Source organism: Channa argus, chromosome 14 (genome assembly GCF_033026475.1).
Source record: "Channa argus isolate prfri chromosome 14, Channa argus male v1.0, whole genome shotgun sequence".
Classification (NCBI taxonomy): Eukaryota; Metazoa; Chordata; class Actinopteri; order Anabantiformes; family Channidae; genus Channa; species Channa argus.
Window position 1 is genome coordinate 19,720,884 of NC_090210.1, and position 23,830 is coordinate 19,744,713.

The following is a 23,830-nucleotide window of genomic DNA, read 5'->3' on the forward strand; positions in this document are numbered from 1 at the left end:
ATACATTTATCTGAAGCTACAGCATGTAACTGCGCTGTCAACTGCTTCCATAAAGTCAGACTCATTGAACAGCTCTGGCAGCAATGCAGACATAATTACTTTGAAATATTTTTGAGGCTTGCCCCTCTGCACATTTGAGAGAATTTCAAAGATTCCTGCTTGAATAATAAGATTTGCAGCGTTCCTCCTTTTTGTTATTTGATGAGAAATACTTGAAGGGCTGTGCAGAGTGTGGCTGACCGTAGCAGATGGTAGAAGTACACTGCAAATCAGAGTATTATTCTAGCGCTTACTTAAGTTGCATATTGTAGCTTTAAATAAATTATCTTAATGTTTCTTTCACCCGAGTTTCACATGATTATGTGACATGACGTCAACAAAGTCTTCTCCATGACAGCTGAGAAATCTGGTAAGTGAACACCGAGATTAGATTTTTTATCGTCTTTGGCAATTTGATTCAAAGGTAAAGAATGAACTTTCACACTCAGTCCCCACTTGGTTTCAATGCATTATTTTAGACATTTCCTGTAGTGTATAAACAAGTAATTTATTTTACTAAAAGAAAATGTAATACTACTCGAGCATGGCAACATTTGCCTCCTTATCTTCTCTCAGCTTCCGTATTCTGCTTTAGTCTTTTTTTAACATGATTGACTTTGTTTGGCTCTTTAGACCACTGGCCTGGAATAAAAAAATAATATATACATATATTTTTAAGTTTCACTCTTGGGCCCCCGGAAATGTGGAAGTTCAATTTTTCAGAATTTTCAGCAATTTTAAAAAAGCAGGAAACTTCCCCCCCCCCCCCCCCCCCCCCCCCTGCAAAAAAGGCCTGAGAGTGTATTAAAGTCTTTTAATTACTTTCTCTTAGCAGACTTGGCAGTAATGAGAGTTATATTATGGCCGTCGGGGGATGTCATATGCCCATAAACTAAATGTATTTTGATGGATTGTGTGTGCGAGAAGCTGATTATTCTTTTATCGTGTAGTTTCAGTCAACATCAGTGCTGTACACCACTACTGCAGGTGTAGCAAAGTTTCTTTAAACCATTTTTTTTTCAGTAATTTAATGGCTTGCAAGTTATTAAATAAATATGGTATTCAAGAGGTCTTAAAACTCTTTTATTTTACTTGCAACCCCACAGAAATGCTGTTTATAGACACAATTTGATTAATTTTTTATGAAATGTAGGAGTGTGATAACTCGACATTTTTTATGATAGAGGAAAAAAAAAACAATTTTCAGCACTTTTATTGTCACACTTTTTAATGAGCCATTCTAAATGCACACCAACTACAGCTTTGATCAGCTGTCTAATGCCAGGCATTCATGCCCCTCTGCTTTATCATCTTTTGTTAATTATATGTAAGGTGACAGTATTGTTTCCAAATACCAAAAAAAAATGCTCCTACCCTCAGTTACGTATGTGGTCAGGGATCTCGTTGCAGCTCTGGGGAGTAATGAGAAGGGCTTGTAGCTCTGTCTGTATGTCATTAATATTTCAGTATGACACAGCCTGATGTCACAAGCAGATGGAAAGAGGGAGACTGAATATCAGAAATGGCATCTGCTGTCAGCAGAGGGTGAAGGTGAGTCACCAGCCTCCCATCCTCCACAAAACCTCCGTGTTTTAGCTGTGTTTCCTGAAACTACTGCATACAAATACAGAGGATTTTATTGAGTGCAATGACACATTTCCATCTTTTGCAAAAAAATAAATAAAAATAGGTGATTACTTAAGCAACAGAACATTGACAATAATTGAAATTAAGTGATGTTCAAATTCATAACTCTACTGTAAAAAGCACTTAGCTTAGCATAAAGACTAAAACAGGGAAAGCATAGCCCGCTCTGTTTGAAGCCAGCAAAAATCCAGCAACCAGCGTGTTGATTTTTCACAAATTACCATTTTAGAGCTGCGTCATGAGGACAATTTGCAAGTTACATCTACAGTATGCAAGTTTTCTCTAATATTACTTTAGAAAATATATGCTTAAACATAACATACGTTGAGAGGTCGAGACCAAGATTTGTCACCCAGACTCTCAGAACAGCACTGGCAGCAGTGCAAAGATGTTACCTTGTAAAAGCTTTGGAGCAAAACTCCTCCTTCCAGTCAATCAGAGTAGATCAATTATTTATGCCTTTGATTTAATGTAATTTCATAGCTTTAAAGCTGAGGGGCTGGGTCGATCTTGGTCGAGTGCGACAAGCCAGGAAGAGGAAAGGCTGAGGAAAACGTTTGTTTTGAGCTTCACACTCAAAAGTTGTGTATTGTAGTTTTAAATGAACAAGGAATATAAGCTTTAATTCATTTATTAAGTGTCAGCTATCTGTCTGGCTTTTACTTGTGATATGTGAGGATTTTATCTTTTTTTTTTTTAATCACTGTAAATTAAATACATTGGTTGAGGACTGATGATGGCATTCCCTGTTTTCTGAAATTCTATAGACTAAAAACCTATTGATAATGAAAATAAATAGTACTGTATACTCTTACTCCTAAGAGTAAGGGTGCGGACGTGGGTAGGTTGAAAACTAAAACATTAAGTGCTTATCACATTGTCAGTACATTGATTCATTTGTGAATGATTCTAAGACATATATCTCGGCTACAGTACAAAGTCAGAAGCACTCAGTACTTGGTGGCAGTAGTACCACTCCAACTGTTGGTGATGTGTGTGACGCAACTGTGTCCCCGTCTCCGCCGAGGAACTGTTGTTGCGTCGCGAGCACTCGTGTATCTGACCCACCACATCTGGCTTCTCATTACAGAGGGCGCAATCGATAGGGATTCAGCACCAGGATGTATCGTTGAGATAAACACACGTCTCATCGCTTTCTTCTTCCTGACACTTGATTCCTATTCACAGAGAAAACAGCAGTGAGGATGAAAATAGAGGATCTCCGAGAGGGAGGGGAGCAGTCAGCATCTAGCACATAGTCCATCAAATCAGAGGCAAGTGGACATACACCACAACCGAGAGGAGAGACTCACATATCATATACTCATCGGTTTAACAAAATGAAAGAAATGCCAGTAGCCTTCCAATTCTCCCGTGATGCAGATTCAGTTTCACAAAAGCAGCAGCAGATGAATTATAGTAGGATGGATGTTGCTGATGCATCTCTGCTCTCGATCTTAATCTCCCACTTGTCTTGTGCGACATGGCTGTGCATTTACATGGAAATCCAGCTTGTAGCTATATAAATCACACCATTAACCGGTGATGGGAGCCAACAAAGCCTTATGATACATACGTACGAGGCCAAAGGAGGCTCACAGACAAAGAGATAAAACATCCCAGTGACTGTTACGCACTTGTCATTCAGCCAGGAAGTGCTGCATTGCAAAGTTTAACTTGGGTGACTCTTTAGCGAGTACAATGCACACAGCTCAAAAGGCAAGAAAAATGAAACTCTGGGAAGTGATTTATGTATGAGTTTGTATGAGTTCGAGCCTTTGTTGCACAACACAGGAGTCTAAAAGATCTCATCCAACTTGACCTCAAAAATTGCAGACAAATATAAAATGTGCACAGCAACAACTCCTTCTTTCAAATACCAAATGTAAGTCGAGCTACACTATTATTACTATTCAGCACACTAAGTCTCCAGTTCTACAGTGTTAGATTATCTGCATTAAAATTGTTTTTTTTTTTCTCCTTTGAATGAACTTTGAATCCAGTAAAGATCCTTCATCCAACAGAGGCTTTATGACAAACCCAACCTCCTGTGATCGCCCTGGTTAACACATGCTTACACGCTCACACACAAGTATATGCACAAAGATCAAGAGGCTCTACGGTCAGACATGACATGCACTGAGGGTGTGTTGATGGTGCGTTCTTGGTGTAACCTCACTTTGCAGGGTTTTCAGAAAGAACTCAACAACTTTGAAGTTGTCCACCTAAGTAAACAAAACATACTGGATCTGCGGCGGTGAAGCTGGAGAAATGTCCATAACATATGTCCAGCCGAAGCAACACCAGTAAGCCTTCACGTGTTGTAACACAATTTATTGCCTGCATCAGCAGCCCCCCAAGGCAAATGTTCTCTCATCCTCATTTAGTCATTCTGAGATGACTAAAGTACTTTTTCATCCCAACTCTAGTCATGTCTTCTGTTGTACCACAGGTGCCACTGTGACTGTTCCCTCCATTGTCTGGTTGGCTGGGAGAGGAGGGGGGCTCCAGTCAGGCTGGTAAAAGTGAATGTCAAACGTCCGCGCCCATTTGGCAAAGACCCGCTTCTCCGTGATGAAGCGGTGGTGGCTGCCCCTCCGACCACGCTCATGGGAAATGTACATGGCGCACTCGTCTGGACCACGCGGCTCATAGTAGTGATAGGGGACAGAGTGATGCTGAGGCTCCCTGCAAAAGTGGAGAGAGAAAAGAGACAGTTGACATTTTAAAAGGCTTTAATGAGTCGCTTGAGTTTCGTTAGACACCAATGTTTTTTCAGCTTTTTTCAGGGGGGGGGGGGGGGGGTTTGCTGAGATCTGCATTTGTTTTTCTTAAAAGGGCAGACGCAGCCACATTTTGTATTAATAACTTTTAAATGCCACCTGCAGCTGAACAGTCAATGAGGAGCCAAATAAAGAAACAACATTTTAAAGAGCAGCTGACTCAGCTGGTATTAATAATCAAAGTTTAAAAAAAAAAAAAAGGAGCCTCAGGGAATTTTAGGCAGGAAGCCATTTTATACACAAGTTCTGTACAGTAGGTAGTCAGAAAGGAAACCGTATTTTTTAGAATTTTCTACGTATGTTTTAAATAAAAACTAAACTCCCATTTTTTTTCCCATCCAGAACCTGTGACAACTGACTGAACTGACACATCTAAGACCTCTAAAGAAAGTCACACTGCATGTCAGGACAAACAACAAGCCAGAAAGTCTCAGAAACCTTTTGCAGGACAGAAGCCACTTTGCTCGAATTCTGCCAAATTGTGTTTAAAGGGTTTAAAGCAGGAGGAAATACTGGTAACCATCAGACAATGCTCATCATCTGATTAACACCACAGTGAAATAAAGGCAGTGCAGCGTCTCGCCAGTGTTCTAGCATTTTCAGAACTGTACAAATTGAAGCTCGATTTCCCCAAAAGTGACTTCGTAGTCTAGAATCATTACCGGTTTGAGAAGCAACACATTTTAAAAAAGGCATTGTTCTTAAAAATAAAAACAAAGTCGAGTACTTTAAAAATAGCAAACAATCAGAACATATAGCCACAGGGAACGTGATCAGGAAATCAGCCAAATGTTGGATGACATTTATTCATTAGTGCGTTGGCTTCATAAATGCTAGATAATGTAATTAGAGCATGCTGAATTCTCAGTTGGATCACGTCCACTAAAATCTACAGCATTCTCTTGTTAGAATTACTAAGTATCAGCTTAAGCCAACAATTTCTCAGATAAATGAACTGGCATTCCCTCCTCATTATCATCAAGACGGAATCTGCGCCGTAACGTCAAATAAAAAATGATTCTTTAATCAATCAGGGCCAGGAACGAAGATATACTAAACATTTTACAGTTTGTTCTTTTTATTGAGAAATCTAATAAGATTTGTTCCCCGTCCAATAAAATCCCCCAATTAAAGTGTTGGCTGAGATGGATGGGACGTGAGCTGTAACTGAAACTATTAAACTCTGCTAATGAGGCAGGATGAGTTTGTTGCTAGGAGCGAGACCGAGTCCAGACTCGCCATGTATCCCATGGTGCTTTGCGTTTTTGCTACACGGAACCAGCATCGCGTTCATGGCGTTTCTCCGCCACATTCAGAGTGTTTTTCTTTTATTACAGACTGCTAAATATCAGCGCAGCCAAGCGACATAGAAAGTATGCTTTCAAAGTGTATAATCCACAGTGAATATAAAAGGGAAAGTATTCTCACCTTTTCTTTGCTCACACTGCTATGGAGGCTGAATACACCGAAGAAATTACAGGACATAAAAATTTCAAATATTCTGTCACCATGGCAGCATAGCACTGTCTGAGCTGGAGGCTTTTCTTCTGCATTTTGATATTGTGAGGTGGTGGTGGTGGTTACACTTGATTGGTGTTCTTCCTGTGTTTAACGCTGTGCTGGCAAAGCACGAAATGCATTTACTGGCAGAAAACTTTACTAATTATTTAACTTTTAAATTAAACGTTACCCATAAACTGCCCGAGCAACACGCACAAAAACTTGGTTTTGAATCAAAAGATGATAATTATGTGCACAGCTGCACACTCCCTAATCCAAGGTGCAAAAGTGGAGCAGAAAAATAGAAGGATTGGATCCAGGCTGGTTCATGTATCATTATAAATACAAAGATCCTAACGTTGCTTTGGTGCACTGGAAACTTTGGTATTAAAAATGTGGTTTTGCCCTTAGTGAAAACCAAAATAAATTTGGTGAAATTACTTCATTTTCTTTTTTTTCCCCAGATAAGCTTTTCTCCTTGGATTGATTGATAGGGGCTACTTATAAGAGGAAACTAACATTGACATATCAGAGGAGAAATGGCTCCAAATATCTCTAACCTTGTTCAGGGGTCTTTGCTGGAAAACCACGGCCCATAGAAACCAGCACACCTGTTGGAGGGGGTGTATCACGCGCTTCGATGTGGCCTCTTTAGAAAGAATTGAGCGGTTTAGTCTTAGAAATTCTGGACCTGATCCCCAAAGATCTCATTAAGAGTAAATCATATCTTCTAAAGGCTTTTTATGGCTACAAAGATCATAAAATGGTAGCTTCAGAGGAACGATCTCCCTTTTCACCAATAAAATGAATTATTTTCACTCAGAAAACAGTAAAGGAGAGGGGACACTATTAGTAAAAAAATAAAAAAATAAAAATTGGATTTCTAAATCATACTGCACAAACTATTAACACCCTTTACCTCAAATGTATAAAGTGCATCATCCTGGACTGAATGTTTGTCTCAACTTGCAAATGCTCATGAATAATACTTCATGATTACTGCAAACAAAAGGATTAAACACAAAAACCCGATGCATGATGATGAATCACCATGGTCAAAATGACCTCACACCTCACACTGTTTCACTCTTGATACGTTTGATTAATGAACGACGGTCTTAACTGCTGCATGGCACAGGGTAACTTTTCATTCCTGGCTATTGTATTAAAACACAAATTGGTTTGTCTTACAGCAGAAACTAAGAAAGTGTGAAAGAATGGGAAATGGAGAATTAGTTGGGCTCTCCTAACATCTAATCACAGTCAGAAGCTTTACAATGGATGTGTTAACTTTGCAAAAACACTTTGAAAACTTCTTTGAAGCAGGAACCACAAAAACCACACTAAAAATAAATAGAGCTCGTCTTTTGGCTACACGTGACTTTATCCTTCACGTGTGCTCTGCTGTGACATAAGCTTTGTTCGAGTTCACAGGCTGGATCTTTTTAAGTCTACATTTCCATACTGAATAATCCAGAATATGTCATAAGGGTGAACAAGGCCTCTCTTATCTTATCTCAAAGAATCCAAGAACTGCAGCTTTTTTCCTTCCTGAATTTTAAGAAATTCAACTTTTGTGTCTTTTGCAGCCCTCGGTAGCCGATACCAACACTGTATGTCAGTCAGTTGTTGGAGGTTTTTTGTTGCAGTAAATAAAAATGCTCTGAGGATATTGTACACAGCAGCAAACAAATCAAATCAAACCAAACTAACAGGATGGACAAAGCCAGGGGAAACAGGAAACTTGATGAGCTGATGCTCCACAATGGCCTGACTCCAGCAGCTGCGAGATGAGACTTTGGAGGAAAACCTGTCTACTGATACTCAATGTTGTCTTGTTCTGAAAACGTATGTCAGTGCAATACTTAAAAAAGAAAAAGGTTTTCTTCTCCCTAGAGAGAAATACCAGCATCTAGAATACTTGTTTGCTGAATTCTTTCTTACTAATATTCAGGCGATGTTAGGATTCCAAAACCATCTTAAGCCACAGTAACATGTTATTTATCAGCTGCATGACCACATTTACACTTTTAATCTTACTCATCAGCAAGTTGCTATGAATTTGTATACACTTGAAGCATCTGCACATGAAGGTCTGGTTTGAAAAACTTACTGATGGCACTTGTTGGTGAGCTAGTGATGTTTTACATTCAGTTCCACTGTCTCACCTGCAGAAGTCGGGGGCAACCATGCCGTAGACATTGATCCTATCACACAGCTCCAGGGCGATTGTCATAGTGAACCAGCCAGTGCTCAGCCAGGAGTTTGATATCCTCCTGCGGAGGAGGGGAGGCGGGGGAGAAAAGACAGTTAGAAGGATTTCATGCGTGGTGAACCACGGGGATGAGAGGTGTACCATATTTGATTTCCTGAATGTGATTAACAAGGATAAATCATCAGAAAATCTCACATGGGTGCATTAAGGCTGAATATAGATTTATCTAAATCCAGAGGTCGAATCTTCTGACTGCAAAGATCATTCAAGTTCCCTCACAGCTTCATTAAAATACAGATCCATCCGACATATCGAGTGATCCAAATGAACCCTGTCAAGTAATCAAACCTTTAATCGGAAAATAGCCTTGGTCCTGCATGTAGTGCACACAGGCTAATTGACATCAGCTTCAGCTACACAACAATCTGCCTACAGCCTTTTAGGAAAAAAACAAAAAAAAAAAACCACACACAGGCACTAATCACAGTTTTCTCAGACACGTTATAAAATATAAAATTATATTTACATTAGAAGGTTTCAAAGTCTAAATGTCAGTCGAAGTGATCACCCTCAGCTGTCAGATGAAAAAAATAATTCTGTGCATTTTTTAAGAATTCATTCTTGGTTATGAACAGATTTAACAGACTCCCAAATAATGAAATTTGCAGAGGATCATGAAAACCCTCAGATTAAAGAAAAAAAATTAAATAAAAAACTTCAACCTGAAATAAAACGAAACTTTGGTTGAGTTTTTTGACATCAACATAAATAAACCCTAACAGACGTTTACTGAAATATGTCATGACAATCAGAATAACTCCCTTCAGGATGCAGTACAAAAATACAGTTTCTTTCAAAGTAACCTAGTGGAAGGACTTTTAATTAACCTGCACGATTGCTTTTTGTAGTGCTGTTGATTAAATGAGGCAAAACCATCTGAATGGCTTGAATGAAACTAAATATATATATATATAAAAAAAAGAGAAAATCACTGAGGTTGCAAATTGCAAACATCTGAATACCATCCACACCTCTCTCTCCAAGCTCGTGAGAAGCTACGGTGTTTATCCAGTATAGAGTGATGAGGTTGCCTGAGGAACTGCTTTACTTACTATGTAAAGCTTTTAGATCATGGCTGTCATGTGCGATAGTGAAAATTATTGTTACTTCAAAATTTTGTAAACTTCTAACAGAATGTGGTTTAAGTTTCCAGGCAGAGGTGGTGGAGAGGAGTTACCTAATAAGCCCATACGCAACAATCTTTCAATGTAAAAACCAGAGTTTGGTTTGTCAACTATGAGCTACTGTAGAAAAATGCCCGTGCAAGAAGCCTCCTGGAAAAGGGACCCACCCTATGAACCTAAATATGTATAAAGCTCATTCTTATTTTTGAATGTGAACATGGTTCACATTTACAGTAGCTCACAGCACTGCTGTGCCCAACAGCCTCAGAGACTTTTCTCCTGTCTGCTTTTCACTAGGCAATAGTGACAGAAGTTTAATGATGCTGATCTCCGGCTCATCTGTAGCCACAGCTGTAATCCAGGCACAGCCATGCAGGGGGCTTTGCCGTTTGCAACAATTATTATTCATGTAATCAATTTGTGAATTAGTTTCTGCGGCGCAACTATTCTTATTCTTCACAAACAGTGTGAAAATATTCAAGTGTGAGCTAATGTAAAATTCAGCAGGGATAAATTAGATTCCTACAGCTGAATCGGGCACAGTTGTGAATCTCGTGAATCTCGTTATTCTCCCCCGGCTACACAGCTGAAGCTCATCTCGACTGGGATTGTGACTGGCGACGAGCAGAAGTGTTCATGCATCAGTTATCAGGGGAATTTTGAGATGACCCCTTTGGAAATATGAAACAGGATGGTGAAGTTACATGAGGAATTTAGCAACTCCCCCTGCAACCTTTGGTATAATTGTTCCAACAGGCACATTTTGCAATATGCCAACAACAAGCTGCTCAGCACATAGAAAAAATAATGAGAAAAATAATAACGGAGGAGGAAATTAAAATCAGGTCTACATTAAATTAACTTCCTAATTGATTTATTACATATATAGCATTTCACCACCAATACGTCCTACATATTGAATTTTATTGTCGGAAAACATGTTGAGCTTTCCACAACATAGACTACAAATAGAAGATATACAACTTTGAGGCTGCTTGGCTTTGGACAGTAGATTAAATTTGATTAAGAATAAATACTTTGGACAGGGGCAACTGCTATCTGCTATGGTTCACCGTGCTCAGCTCAACACTTCAGGTATTCATGTTCATCGAATTACGACATAAAAGAAAGCTGCAAAACTAATTGAGTAGACATGATTGAAATTCCCTGATCGATCATAAGGCAGAGCCCCGCCAACGATGTTCTGCGAGTCCGAGTTCACAAGAGGTTTCGACAGAACCTCTGCACAATAAGATAAGAGAAAAAAAAAAAAAGTCACACACAGTAGCTTTAATTCATAATATAACTAAAATGTCGTCACGCTCATCAGATACAATGTTTGTTTTGATAACCAGTTAATCTAGTTTAGCACTAAACTATAAAGTATTTTGTTATGAAACAAGTATTAAATATAAGTTTGACTCGATTATATCTACTTGGATGGAAATCAATAAATAAAAGCTTTTATTCTGACGGGAACAAGATTGTCTGGAAGACACTTTACACGAAATCACAAATGTCAACCTTGTGTTGATTGTCTGATATTTATCACAGAAGCTGGTACAAAACACAATCTGTGTTGTAAATACATCTCATAAATGAGATACTTGACTAGAAAAAGTGATAACCTCAGCAAGCTAGTCATGCTGGGTAAAATGTCAGGCAATCAACAAAGTCAGCAGGATTTGTTTTCAGGCCACAGTGGATATCATCATTGCAAACCCTCCAACAGCTGGTGAGATATTTGAGACTAAAGCAGCGAACCAAACCACTGACAGAGCACAATCCACACAGCTTCTATAGTAGCACAGCTGAAAAGTAGGTTTTTCATATCAGTTAGACTTCAAAGCCAACTTTAAATTTGTCACAGTCATTTGTAAATTGTCTTTGGTTGTTTTTCTAGGGATCGTATTCTTTAAAAAAAAAAAAAAAATTATAATGTGACTAAGATAGAGCGAGGAGGCAGAAGTTCAAACTCTCGCTTAAGAGCATTTTGACAGGAGCGTTCATACCCTCTGGACCACCTCATCACCCTGCTGCTTTCAGAAAGCTTGTTACTGCTTCTTGTCTGTTCCCACACAGACAGGACAGAGAAACAAAGCCTGGCTCTGATAAGAAAAGTCTTGACAAGAAAAAACCAGGCAGGCACTTTGACACCCTGCTCGCCTCCGGTTGATGAGGGTGACACATTTGGAGTGGAGGGTTTACCTGGCTCTTTGAAAAAGTGTTCAGACTTCTCTTATTTTCTCACACAGAGGGAACAGTGCACAGGTGTACACATCAGGCAACCTCCTAAGAAAAAAAAAAACCAAAAAATACAAAAAAAGCCTCTTGATCATTTGTATTTTGCACATTTTTGGCTGGTTGGGGATTGTGGAATAGAAACACATTCTCCCTGTGTGTCGAAAGACGTTCAGGGTGATATTATAAAGAAAGCCTGAGTGTAACCAGAAGGTTTTATGCTGCTGTGCCAGTTGTCAAGGTTTTATGTCCACACCTCTATGTATTTTACCAGTGTTAATGGTTTTGTTAAGCGTATTAATTTTATTGAAAGCCAAACTTTTTACACAAACTTTGACGATGAATACGCTGACTAATGTGCTTCAATAAAGGTCAAATATCACCAGCACGCATCATCTGTGTGCTCTTATAGTTGAAAACAATGAAGCTAATCTAGCGAAGCTAATAATTCAGCCCCTGCAGTGATAACATGTCTGCCTATAACACACTAACTTGGGATGCCCAATTTGCAAAGCGAGGTTGAGGTAAGAATATAATCAGGGCGTCACGTTATGCTGCTTTCTGATTAGTAGACCTGTAGACTTATTTGTGGCAGCAGTCCTAAATTTCTGACACTGTCATAACTTTGTTGCCGGCCATCTTCAGTGACGAGACCACTTTAAAACTTGCGAAGTAAGACCACTGTTTTCAAGCCACCGCGCTTGGTGATCTTTCTGCTGGGGCATTTCAACACTGTACAGCCTTTACACAGGTAAAACTAGGTGCACTTTGCACTTGATATATTCCCCACTCAAATAATCTGCTGTATGGGTCAATCAGTTTTACCTGAACTAGAACAGCAAAATCGAATCAAACCCAATGTGCATATATATTACTTTTGTCAAGATGAGGAGCAAATCCAACATGTGCCCAAACTGAACAAACCCAAATCAAGAGAAAACTCTTTAAATAATATGGATCACTGCTGGTTCTCGAGAAGCTGAAGCCACAAAAATAATCAAACGTAGATGCACCAGGTTATAAAGACAGAGAGCCAAGACCAAAAACAACAGAACCCAAGACCAGTCAAAATAGTATGCAGGCCTAAAAATCCTACGGCATTTTGTGATCATTAGTAACCAAGAGGACCCAGAAAACCTTCACTTGTTTTCTCACGACTTTACACCTGCTTTGACAACTAGACACATAACTCTATCAATCTAAAAACTGCGGTCATATCCAACTAAAGTGCGAATGTGATTGCACAGTTTGTAGTCAACAGGATGCACTATAAAAATAAATAAATAATCTATAAAAACCTGAACACTGTAGTGAGACGAACTGGATGTTGTACTGCAAGACTAGATAATGTGTTGTCTGGAAACATTTTATTGATCGGTTCAATATCAATTAATTTACTACTTGTGATTTTATCATTCTGCACTGGCTAAGTGACAGTGTGATGCACAGTCACAGTGCACCTTCACAGGACTTATTTATTAGAGTGTGTCCATGCAACAAACACCAGCATCAACACGAAATGATGCTATCGCAGGTGAAGCACAGACCTCTTATTTTCATTTAATTAAGACAGGGCCCAGGTTGTCTGGAACATGTTGATTTGTTGTGATGTGCAAACACACACACACTGAGCTTTAATATGACAACAGCTCTGTCTTTCACACACACACACACCCTTTGCAAATTAGAAAAACTTTCAAAAGTTCAAAGCACAACATTTTGTCATCAAGAAATCTGCGGTGGATGCGTGGAGGTCTGAGTCAGGAGGCATGTGGCTAATCTCACTTAAGAAGACTTCCTCATTTCCTTGTTTATGAGCATGCTGATGAATAATGTGGTGTGAAATGTCAAGCTCTTAGCTTCTGTGGCTGTCTTTTGAACAAGTACTGGCAGCAAGCCGTGAGTGGGAAGACAGATTTATCCCTGTGAAGAAGAACGGTGCTGTGCCTCATGTTTGCAGTTTTGCTGTTGTAAATTAAGAAAAATGACCATTTTAATATGCAGTTCAATTCAGTGTCAATTCATAACTCTAAAATATTGTTTCCGTTAAAAGAATCACGTTCAAACAATTCTCATATTTAATAAAAAGAAAACAGCACAGAACAAAACAACACAAACCTGCAGGCTGAGTGTGCTGTTCCCTTCTAGAAAACTAATTTTACGCTTGCAATACATGGTCAAGTTAGTCAAGACTTTAAACAAGTGGACACCTCTGATCGTTAATCCAGGATCTGATGAAAGACAATTGTGCTGCACATATTTCTAGAGCAGATTTATCGTCATTGATCTCATTATAGTCGTTATGCATTTGTTGAGAGACAAAGGTCACATGAAGGCGTCATTATGTATAATAAGCTAAAGCTAAAACACCTGTTAAACAGACTGATGCTAATTAGAACAAAATTTAGCTTTCAAATGGTTGTTTCATGTGAACTCCAGGTTCTTTGCTTCACTGCTGCACTACAGCCCCCAGCCGCCTCAGACACTGCACAGTTTATACCCGAAGAAAAACAGCAATTGAAGCTACTTTGGCGTTGATTGCTTATTTACAAGGCACTTCATTCCCCCCCCTTTCATCTGTATCTATGGCCATCTGTATCTACTTGACTTGCATGATACTTTGGGTCTGATCATGGCTCCCATTTCAGTAGATTCACTTTGTTGTATCAGTCAGGGTTGAAAATAGCAAATAAATAAATAAATAAATAAAAGAAAACAAAAGAGTAGAAGCTGGCATCTCCTCTGTTGATAATATCTTTCCATATGTTTTTTCCCCTTAATTTCTCTTGTTATGCCTTCTCTGATGTTTCCTCTTAATGAGCAGCAGACTTTACTTCTTGCTTGGATTGGTTCTCATTTTGTTTGTATTTTGTCCAATTTTCTACCAATTACCTAGATTTTCCTCCCTATAAACATGGTTGTAGGCTTTTTAATTTTATTGCTATTAGAAATGCTACCATCTTCATTTTAACTGTTCTATAATAATAAGACATTAATAGGTGTAGGGAAAAAACATGGAGCAGATGTAGAGTAAGTACATTCTAGTATTGGATTTGCTATACACCTATGATCCACACATACTGGCTATTTAGACCTCTTCTGAAGTCTGTAACTTTCTATCCAAACCTATTCCAGTTTTATCGGAATTTAGAGATGTGCAACAGTCACAACTATTAAGCTCATTTTTAGAGTTTGTTGATCAACATACACAGTTGGCGGCGCTGATTGTCATGTTGGGTGCCATTAAACAACGGATGATGACACAGTGGATAACCTAACCTTAGGGCAACTTCACCAATTTTCAACTTTCTATGGGCTTTAGTTTAGGGTGTAAACGTACATTAATGCTTTAAAACTCCCCTCTGACTTCACTTTATTAAAATATTACTCTTATTCTAGCAGGAAAAGGCCTTCAGATGACATCACCTGGAAGAGTTTTTCATCATTTGGAGTTCAGATGATACCATCTGTAGGAGCTCTGGAAAATCAGGTCAACCCTGATTACAAACTCCTTAGTGTGAGAAACGAGACGTCATAATTTGAACTGAAGGTTCCTCCAAGCGATGTCATCTGGAGGCATTTTTCAGCTAGAAGTAGAGAGATATTTTGATGTAGGGATGTTTGATGGCATTTAATTACATGTACTAGTCAAACTGGAACCAACAGAAGCAAGGTTAATATCACTGAAGGCATTCTTTAACTTAAGAAATTCCTTCACACAGATCTTTTTTTCCTGAATGCGAGAGACACAAGCTCAGTTACCTTTGAACATCAAAATCTAATCAGTTCATCCTCGAATCCAAGTGGACATATTTGTGCAAAATTTGAATGAATTTCCTCAAGGCGACGCACTGAAGTGGGTGCAGCCAAAATGTTTGTGCCTTTATCTCCCCGCTGTGCTGGCATGTAAGCTTGAATTAAACTTAGGAAAAACAAGTCCAGTCTTATGTTTTTCTATGAATTTCAGTTGAACGCAGCCTCTCTCGTCACTGCTCGAGTGCAATGTTCTCTAATAAAGACAAAGGCTTAAATACATAAAAATCCGTGGATGGAAACACGCATCACTTTTCTATTGAAAGGTCACAAAATTTTTAAATGGATTTCCAGAAATTTGGCAAAAAGAAAATCTGAATTACAGACTTTTCCATTTGCTATTGTTATATGAATAAGAGGAGATGGTCCATAAAGATAAGCAGCTGGTGGTGCTGATTCTCCAGTTAAATGCCACTAAACCAGAACACAGTGAAGTTAATGGCGAACAGAAAACACAAATACAGCATTTGTGTAGGTTTGATGTATTAATTTGAGGAACCTTGGCATCTCCTCACAGTGTTTTACAGAGAGATGTTTCTGTCTGCTGCCATTTTACTCTTCAGTGGAAGCTCGAGTGACAAATAAATCACATGCTCCGTGTACTCTACATCATGATTTATTTGACAAGTCTGCTTCCATTAGATCCGTGCCTTTTTTGTCACATTTCCATTTCTTTTCCAACTTTTCAACAGGCTAATGCAAACACTTTTGATGTTTTACTCTCCTTTTAGCTTTGTTACACCCGATAGCGTGAATAAATTACACCTTTATACATTAAGTTTAAGAAATGCGGTTTCATCTTATATTTTCCAGTCTGTCCACCTTCAACCTCAGCAAAGTTCTTATTAGCAAGATGCGGGGGTGTGCATGGCCTTTAAAGGTTACCTTACACTTTGTAGTAAGTATGAGTGAACGGCTCGCTAAAAGAAAAAGAAAGGGACCATTTTCACGCCTAAGTTAACTCTTTATGCTCCATCATTGTGTAAACTGCAATAAAGGTTAGGGTGAGGTGCAGTAGCCTGAGAGGAGGCCTACGTCTGGTCCAAATCATTATGTAAAGCTCCTGTTGGGACCAATTATTCATCTCAGGTTGGTGGATTTTTCACTGCTGTGGCTTTTTCTTTTTTCCTCTTTCTGACCTTTTATGATGAGGCAACACACAAAGACTTCTCTTGTGGTAGATTTGTTGTTTGAAGGCATAAAACCTGTGATCATTGATGACTGAGTAATCTCTAACCACGAGGCTTCCCTCCCACACATTTGGTTTCATCAAACACCACCACAGTCCAGCTTAAATGTAGTCAGTAGACACCTAACAGTGCACCACAGTGGAGCTGTTAGCGATTACAATGAAGCATTACGGGGACATAAAATACTAAATTCGAAAAAAAAAAAAAGTTATTTTAAAAGCTAATTTGCTTTTAATCACTGGTTGAAACTCATTCCAGCTTGGCAATTTAACACAGAGGATGCAGAGGGACACCTGTTTTTCATTGCTCCTTTGCCAATGTTATTAAAATATGTGGATGTGGCATCATCCCACACCCCCTTAATTGCCTTTACTGAAATGGTATAACCCATAATTACAATTACAAGCTTGCAGGGTTGCCGATCGCACAGATGATTACCCAGAAACTCTGCCATCAGTGCCGCTCACACAGACTTCATATCCTTTAAGCCGACAGGATTCAGTTTTTAAACTCTGTAAAAATGTTATTTTATGAAGATACAGACCCTTTATCCAAGTTGAAAGTTTTCTTTAAACTCTTCTCAAACATATAAACTCATAGTTTTAGCCCCCCTCCCCCTTCTCTCCTCCCACACTCCACAGCAAAACTGCCTCAAATAAGCCTCATAGATGTTAATGGCTAATGCTACAAAGGATGAAACCCTGAATAAGATCAGTAACCAAAGCCGATTGTGCACGATGATTGTAGCCACAGATTCTGAAGGATGGATGTCTGAGCTATTTACCAAATCCTCTACTCTGCAATTTCCTCCCTGACATCTATCGTAAGCTGGAGTCAGATTCAATCTCCACTGACACCGCGGACAAAGGCTCAGACAAAGAGAAAGACAGTGTGAGTGTGAGTGTGTAAGTGGTGGCGTTTTCATTAAGCAGTAATGGCCACAGGACTGAGAGCTTCGCTTGGTCTCATTAAATTTGAGTCCTTCAGCACTGTTCAGCTCTAGAGAAGGCGTTGCAGGAACAGAAAGTTAGAGCAATGTTTACTCAGACATTTGCACCTCACACGCAAGAAAAGGGAGAGTTTTTCTTTCTGCTCTGTCACATTGACCAGTTTAAAACCTTTCCCATCTGGTGTCGGGAAACCCCACCATCTGAGACCTGATAGCCTCCTTCATGCAAGGACGTGAGCAAAATCACATTCGTGACTTCCAACTTTACTGGCTGAGGTCTTTAAGCTTTACTTTGAAATACAACACACACTGAATATGCACTCTGTGCTTTTTGACAGTGACCCTCATAGCTTTCATTTTGGAGCTTCCTACAAGCACTGTGTGTACCGTGTTATCAAATGTTAACTGTGTATGAATGTAATGACCTTTGTCTTGTGTTTAATATTATTGTCTATTGTCTGTTTGCTTCCTTGTGTCACAGTTCGTTCTCTTTACAGCCATAATTGTCTTTATTTGGATGAAGCCTTGTGTTCACCCACACAGCAATGATGCAGGTGATTTAGTAACAAACAAACATGGAGTGAATGTGATGCAGGATGGGGCAATTCCAAATGGGAGAAAGATTTTGACCTGCCAAGACAAAACAAAGGGGCTATTTCTGTCACATTGATTTGGTTTAGTTATTAGAATTCTGACAAACAAAAACAAACAAATAAACAAACAAAAAAAAACCCTGAACTAATCTCTTTCACTCCATCCTTCAAGAATCGTGTCCAACATTATGGAGCGGAGCGACATATGTTAACCATTGAAGTACGAGTCGAGTACCCAACACCCGAGACTCACAGGTTTTAAGAGGCTTTTGCAAGAATGTCCTCCTGTGAATATGAAAGTTGTCTGTCACTAAAAGAGGTGCCTGCCTCCCTACGTGGTGAACCCAGTTCATTGGGTTGAATGAGAGAGAAGCGACAACCTATAGGGGGGGAAAGGTCAGGTCAGGGGACAGGGGACAGGCCCATAGCACAAATATTTTGTCACATTAATTAAAACATTGGTACAAATTCTTTAAGTAAATCTAATATCTAATAAAAGTATTGTCAAATTTATTAATAGAATCCTGCTATGTATCACGTTCTGAACATGATAAACTATGTCAGGGCATGAAATGTTTATTATATCACACATCACACGCATCTGGAAGGTAGAAAAACAGACTATAATCATTAATTTGAGATCCCAAATGATTAATTTATATGATTTATAATTCAACATACTTACGACTAATAGAAATAACTAAACACGACTAATACATCACGCATCTGTCTACTGTGGCGAACATACTATGGACATTTAACCATGTTATAAAAGTGCTAAAGAACCCTGAAGATCAGATGATGACTTCACAAAAAAAAGATGCTGTGATGATGAGTTTTCACGTTGCTGCTTTAACGTCTGCCAGGACCTCCTCATTTTAATGGCTTTTGGATTTGTTCCAGAGGAAGCTCTGATTACAGAAATAACTCTTCCGAGGTGCGAGCTTGGCCATACACCAGGCTTGTCATTATACTAGTATGTTTCAAGTTGGCGTCTCACACAAGCACAACAAGTTTCAATGGGGAGGAATCGGAAAAGATTTATATCACACAATACGATACAATGTGCACACACACACACACACACACACACACACACACACACACACAGTACCTCACACTGCCTTAAACCAGGAAACTCATGCATTTTGTCCAGTCTAACCCTAAATAACTAAATTCAGATTCTCCTCTGAACATGTCCAAACCACCTCAATCTGGCCTCTCTGACTTTATCTCCAAAACATCTAACATGAGCTGTCCCTCTGATGTACTCATTCCTGATCCTGTCCATCCTCGTCCCTCCCAAAGAGAACATCTTAAGCTCTGCTACCTCCAGCTCTGCCTCCTGTCTTTTCTTCAGTGCCACTGTCTCTAAGCCAAACAACATCGCTGGTCTCACCACCGTCTTGAAAACCTTTCCTTTCATTCTCGCTGATGCTCTTTTATCACACAACACACCTGAGACTTTTCTCCAAACTATTCCAACCTGCCTACACTCGCCTCTTCACCTCTTTTCCACACTCTCCGATTGCTCTGAACCGTTGACCCTAAGTACTTAAAGTCCTGCACATTCTTCACCTCTGCTCCCTGTAACCTCACCGCCTTCCACCTAGGTCCCACACACACACACACACACACACACACACGTATTCTATCTTGCTGTGGCTAACCTTAATTCCTCTGTTTTCCAGAGTAGACCTCCATCTCTCCAGATTTTCCTACATATGCTCCATGCTCTCATTACAGATATCAATGTCATCTGCTGACATCAGAATCCACAGAGATTCCTGTTTAACCTCACCTGTCAGCTTGTCCATCACCAGAACAAACAATACTTTGCAGTCACTATTTCAGATTACAACGTCGACACAAGATGTAGTCCATTTAATGGCTTCTACCTTGGCTATTATATGTCACCCTATGTTCTTGCCTCTTCTGGAAGAAAGTTTTCACTACCAGCCATTTCCATCCTCTTTGCAAAGTCTACCACCATCTGTCCTTCTGCATTCCTGTCCTGAAGACCAGACCTGACCATCACATTCTCATCACCTCTGTTCCCTTCCCCTACACATCCATAAAAATCTGCTCCAATCAGCACTGTCTCACCTCTGGGGATGCTCTGCATCACTTCATCTAACTCACTTCGACCAACAGCAGCCCAATTTCCACCTGCACCCTGTAGGTCAACAGGATCCTGTAAACCAACAATGGAGATCGTTGTTCTCCACCAATGGGTGGAGATGTCCACCGATGGGTGGAGATCGATTAACCCAGGCCCCAACCGATCCGGTATGGAAGTCATGATTCGCATGTTTAATTTGCCGTGTGTTTTACGACAGATGCCCTTCCTGACACAACCCTTTGCATTTATCCAGACCTGGGACTGGCACAAGAAGACACTGTCTTGTGCCCCTTGTGGTTGCATTAAATTATAGTTTTAGAATAACCTCCCATATTACTGTTTTGTATACGTTGATAGCAACAGATTCTGTGGCAGTGATAGTTCCCCCCACCTGTCCTTCCCTGTCTCCTTCTTGAAGAGTTCATCAAACTGCAGCATCTTCTGCCAGGAGATGATGTAGACTTTGAGTTTGGGCAGCACTTGGTTCATCAGCCTCAGGTTGTTGTACACCAGGCCTTTACCGTCACGCCTCATGTAGCTGCTGGGGCCCCAGAAGATGAACACCGTGTCCTGACTGGCGTTGAGCAGCTCATGGCGACTCCTCAAGACCCGCTGCATGCTGGAGTGAGCAATGACACGCAGGGAGGTGCGGCGGCCGACGTCACGGGCGTAACCCCTGGCAGTGGGGGCATCGTTCATGCGGATGACACATTCGGCCCGGTCGATCTCTTCACCCCGACCTCCTCCAATGAGGTGACCCGAGCTGGTCACCAGGGAGCAGGTCTGGCAGTGCATCCTGAGAGGCTGAATGAAAGCGAGAAAAAAATACAGAAATAAAGTAAACAGAAAAAATATAAAACAATAAACACTCCTCATCCCTTGTGGAAGCTCTGGCAGCAGGATTTTTACATTATAATAAATATGGAAGAAAACTAAAGTACAATTTTTTCAGAAGTGGAAATTGCTCTGAAAGTTCTGTTTAGCAGCAGTTCATACAAAATATGCAAAGCAGACAGAAATGCTCACCTAGAGGAACTTTGGTAAAAAGCTCCACTGTGTGTTTGAGGCAGAAAATGCTTTGTTGACAAATGGGTAGCGACAGAGCCTCCTGGGTATATGTAGCCTGTCATATTGCGTAGCGATGGGTAGACACCCTGGGGTCTTACAAAGGATTCACCTTAAATCTATCTCCCACTCATGCACAGCAAAGAAAATGTGTTTACAACCAACACCAGCTGAAATTCACACTGAATGCTTAATATACAGTATTTAGCATGAAATGAATCAAATACAGGAAAAACAACTGATTATAGCTGATTAGAGTGAAAATATGAGGAACGTGGATTCGCATCACATTCATATGTGGGACTGAATCTGAAAACGACCGGGTCTTATTGGTGAGTGCAGCATGTCCATCGTGGTCAGTAAGGTTTTGTTTTGCTTTGTGAATAAAAATCAAACATGTGGGTATTTACTGTATTTTCATTTCATTTCATCTGTCTTTAGACTTAATTTGAATATGCTCAGTTCTTTTTAATATTTTGTCAATTGTAAATGGGATTTACAGTATTCTCATGAATAATTTGACATCTTCCTGCCTCATCACCTGCCTGTGTTTTTCTTTACAGGCACATAATCACCTCCTGTTGTTGTTGATGATCCAGCTACAGTTTAACCCATTTGCACATGCATAGTTCGTTATTCAGCCTATTTTTTCCTACATCATGCTGATTTGAGGGCGTGCATGCACATAAATCATTAATCTAGATCCATTTGTGCATGTTGTTAAGCTGCACTACACGTTGGTGGTGTGTGTGTGTGTGTGTGTGTGTGTGTGTGTGTGTGTGTGTGTGTGTGTGTGTGTGTGTGTGTGTGTGTGTGTGTGTGTGTGTACTGAAAATCAATGATATGCAAACCAGGTCTGCACAGCCCTCTAATGTGCCTTGAAATATGTCTCCTCCAGAAATATGGTCGGTATTTACATTCTTACAGCCACAACAAATTTACATGTTCATGACATTAACAAGAACAAATGATTATAGCTGAATGTGTGTAGGGGTGGGGGGAACATTCATCATTATCACACTCAGCCGCTGACTGACTTAGTGGCAGATTACCAGCAGAACGGGGTCATCTGGTTTACGAGGAACTCAAGGAGCATGGAGACATGGAAACAGGAAGATGGAAAAGAGGTGGAAAGTAAAGAAGAAGAACAGAGAAGAAAAGTGAATATGTGGTACCAGAACAAAGAAAAAAAAAATGGACAGAGGTATCTGGACTCAGTGAGAACCACCCTGGTGCCATAGTTTTTGATAAAATGTGGAGCTAATGAGGTCCTGGCGGTCTACACCACCACCAGCAGCAGCTCCCATTCCTCCCATCTCCCCTCCTGCCCTTCCCTCTCCCACCTGGCAGCACCTTGACAGCCAATCTTGGCTGTAGAGCTACGGCACCAGTGAAGCAGGTCAGAAATCCCATTTTCACCCAGGGACTTTTTAAGTGGCTCCACAGACTCTATTCTCTCTTCCTCTGTCTCACGGAGAATTTAAGTGGGCCTTGCTGGCCAGAATTGGCCTCTTCAGGGAGCTCGGTCAGGCTATTACTAAGAAATAGGCTGGATGGTCTGGACAAGGCTCTCCATTTCATCCGGAATTGCATGACCCATCCAGTTCGGTGGTTTGAGTTCAGACAGCACAGTTGAGGTAAACACTAGTTTACCTCAGAATTGTCTAAATAAAAAAAAACTTCAATTCAATCTGAATTCATCCTCGACAAACTCCAGTGAAAATTGTGCTCTGCTGCATCATTTGTGCCATAAATTGTTCATAATTCATTCCCATCTATCATTTATGCAACTGAAATCAGAGGCTTTGTTCTTCTTAGTAGAACAAAATACCTTTGATCACAATTTTAAAAAGATTCAACACTCAGTTTCGATGTCGTAAAGTTTTAATGCAATACAGCAGTTACGGCACCTGATCAAAGCTGTGATCAGTAATGCAACCCGAGTGATTTCTAGAAATTACAAGCCTGATTACCATTTTGTGCATTGTTTGTAGAGGTCTGTGTGTGTAAGCCCAAATACCAGTGGGATAAATTAAAGCTATAATATGTAGGTTTTTGCCATTTATTCTAGAAATGTGCTTCACAGATGCTGCCATTGCCCATCAGAACAGCACTGTCATCAATGCTGAGAAATTTGCTTCTGAAAATATTTAGATTCTAACAAACCAGAGAACTTCCATAATATCTGTCTTGCCACACAATTAATTTTTAACCATATTATATTCTTATATATTATAGATTTAAATTAGTACATCATTCTTTGTTCTCTAAAATAAAATAGAAAACCCTGAAAAATAATTTTCTGTGTCTCAAACTTCAAATTCAAAGAGATTCAACTTACTGATAAAGAATTTGGCAGCAACTTTCTAATTTTAGCTTGAAACCAGACTAAAACGATTAACGAATAATTTTTATTAAAAACTGTTGCAGATTCTCAATCCACCGCATCCGCTCCCAAAAGGTTTTCCTCGGTGTGTATTATCATATTT

At 39.8% G+C, this 23,830-nt stretch overlaps 1 protein-coding gene across 3 annotated transcripts in view; it reads right to left on the minus strand.

Moving 5' to 3' along the window:
- Positions 1–1,236: 1,236 nt before the first annotated feature.
- Positions 1,237–23,830, minus strand: part of st6galnac5a (ST6 (alpha-N-acetyl-neuraminyl-2,3-beta-galactosyl-1,3)-N-acetylgalactosaminide alpha-2,6-sialyltransferase 5a) — a 44,320-nt gene continuing 21,726 nt past the window's right edge. For all 3 annotated transcript variants that reach the window (XM_067475761.1, XM_067475760.1, XM_067475762.1), the window contains exons 3-5: positions 20,668–21,080; positions 8,138–8,245; positions 1,237–4,374 (exon numbers count right to left, since the gene is read on the minus strand). In XM_067475761.1, the coding sequence (XP_067331862.1) occupies positions 4,116–4,374; positions 8,138–8,245; positions 20,668–21,080 (780 nt within the window). In that variant the 3' untranslated portion in view covers positions 1,237–4,115. The remainder of the gene's footprint in view (positions 4,375–8,137; positions 8,246–20,667; positions 21,081–23,830) is intronic.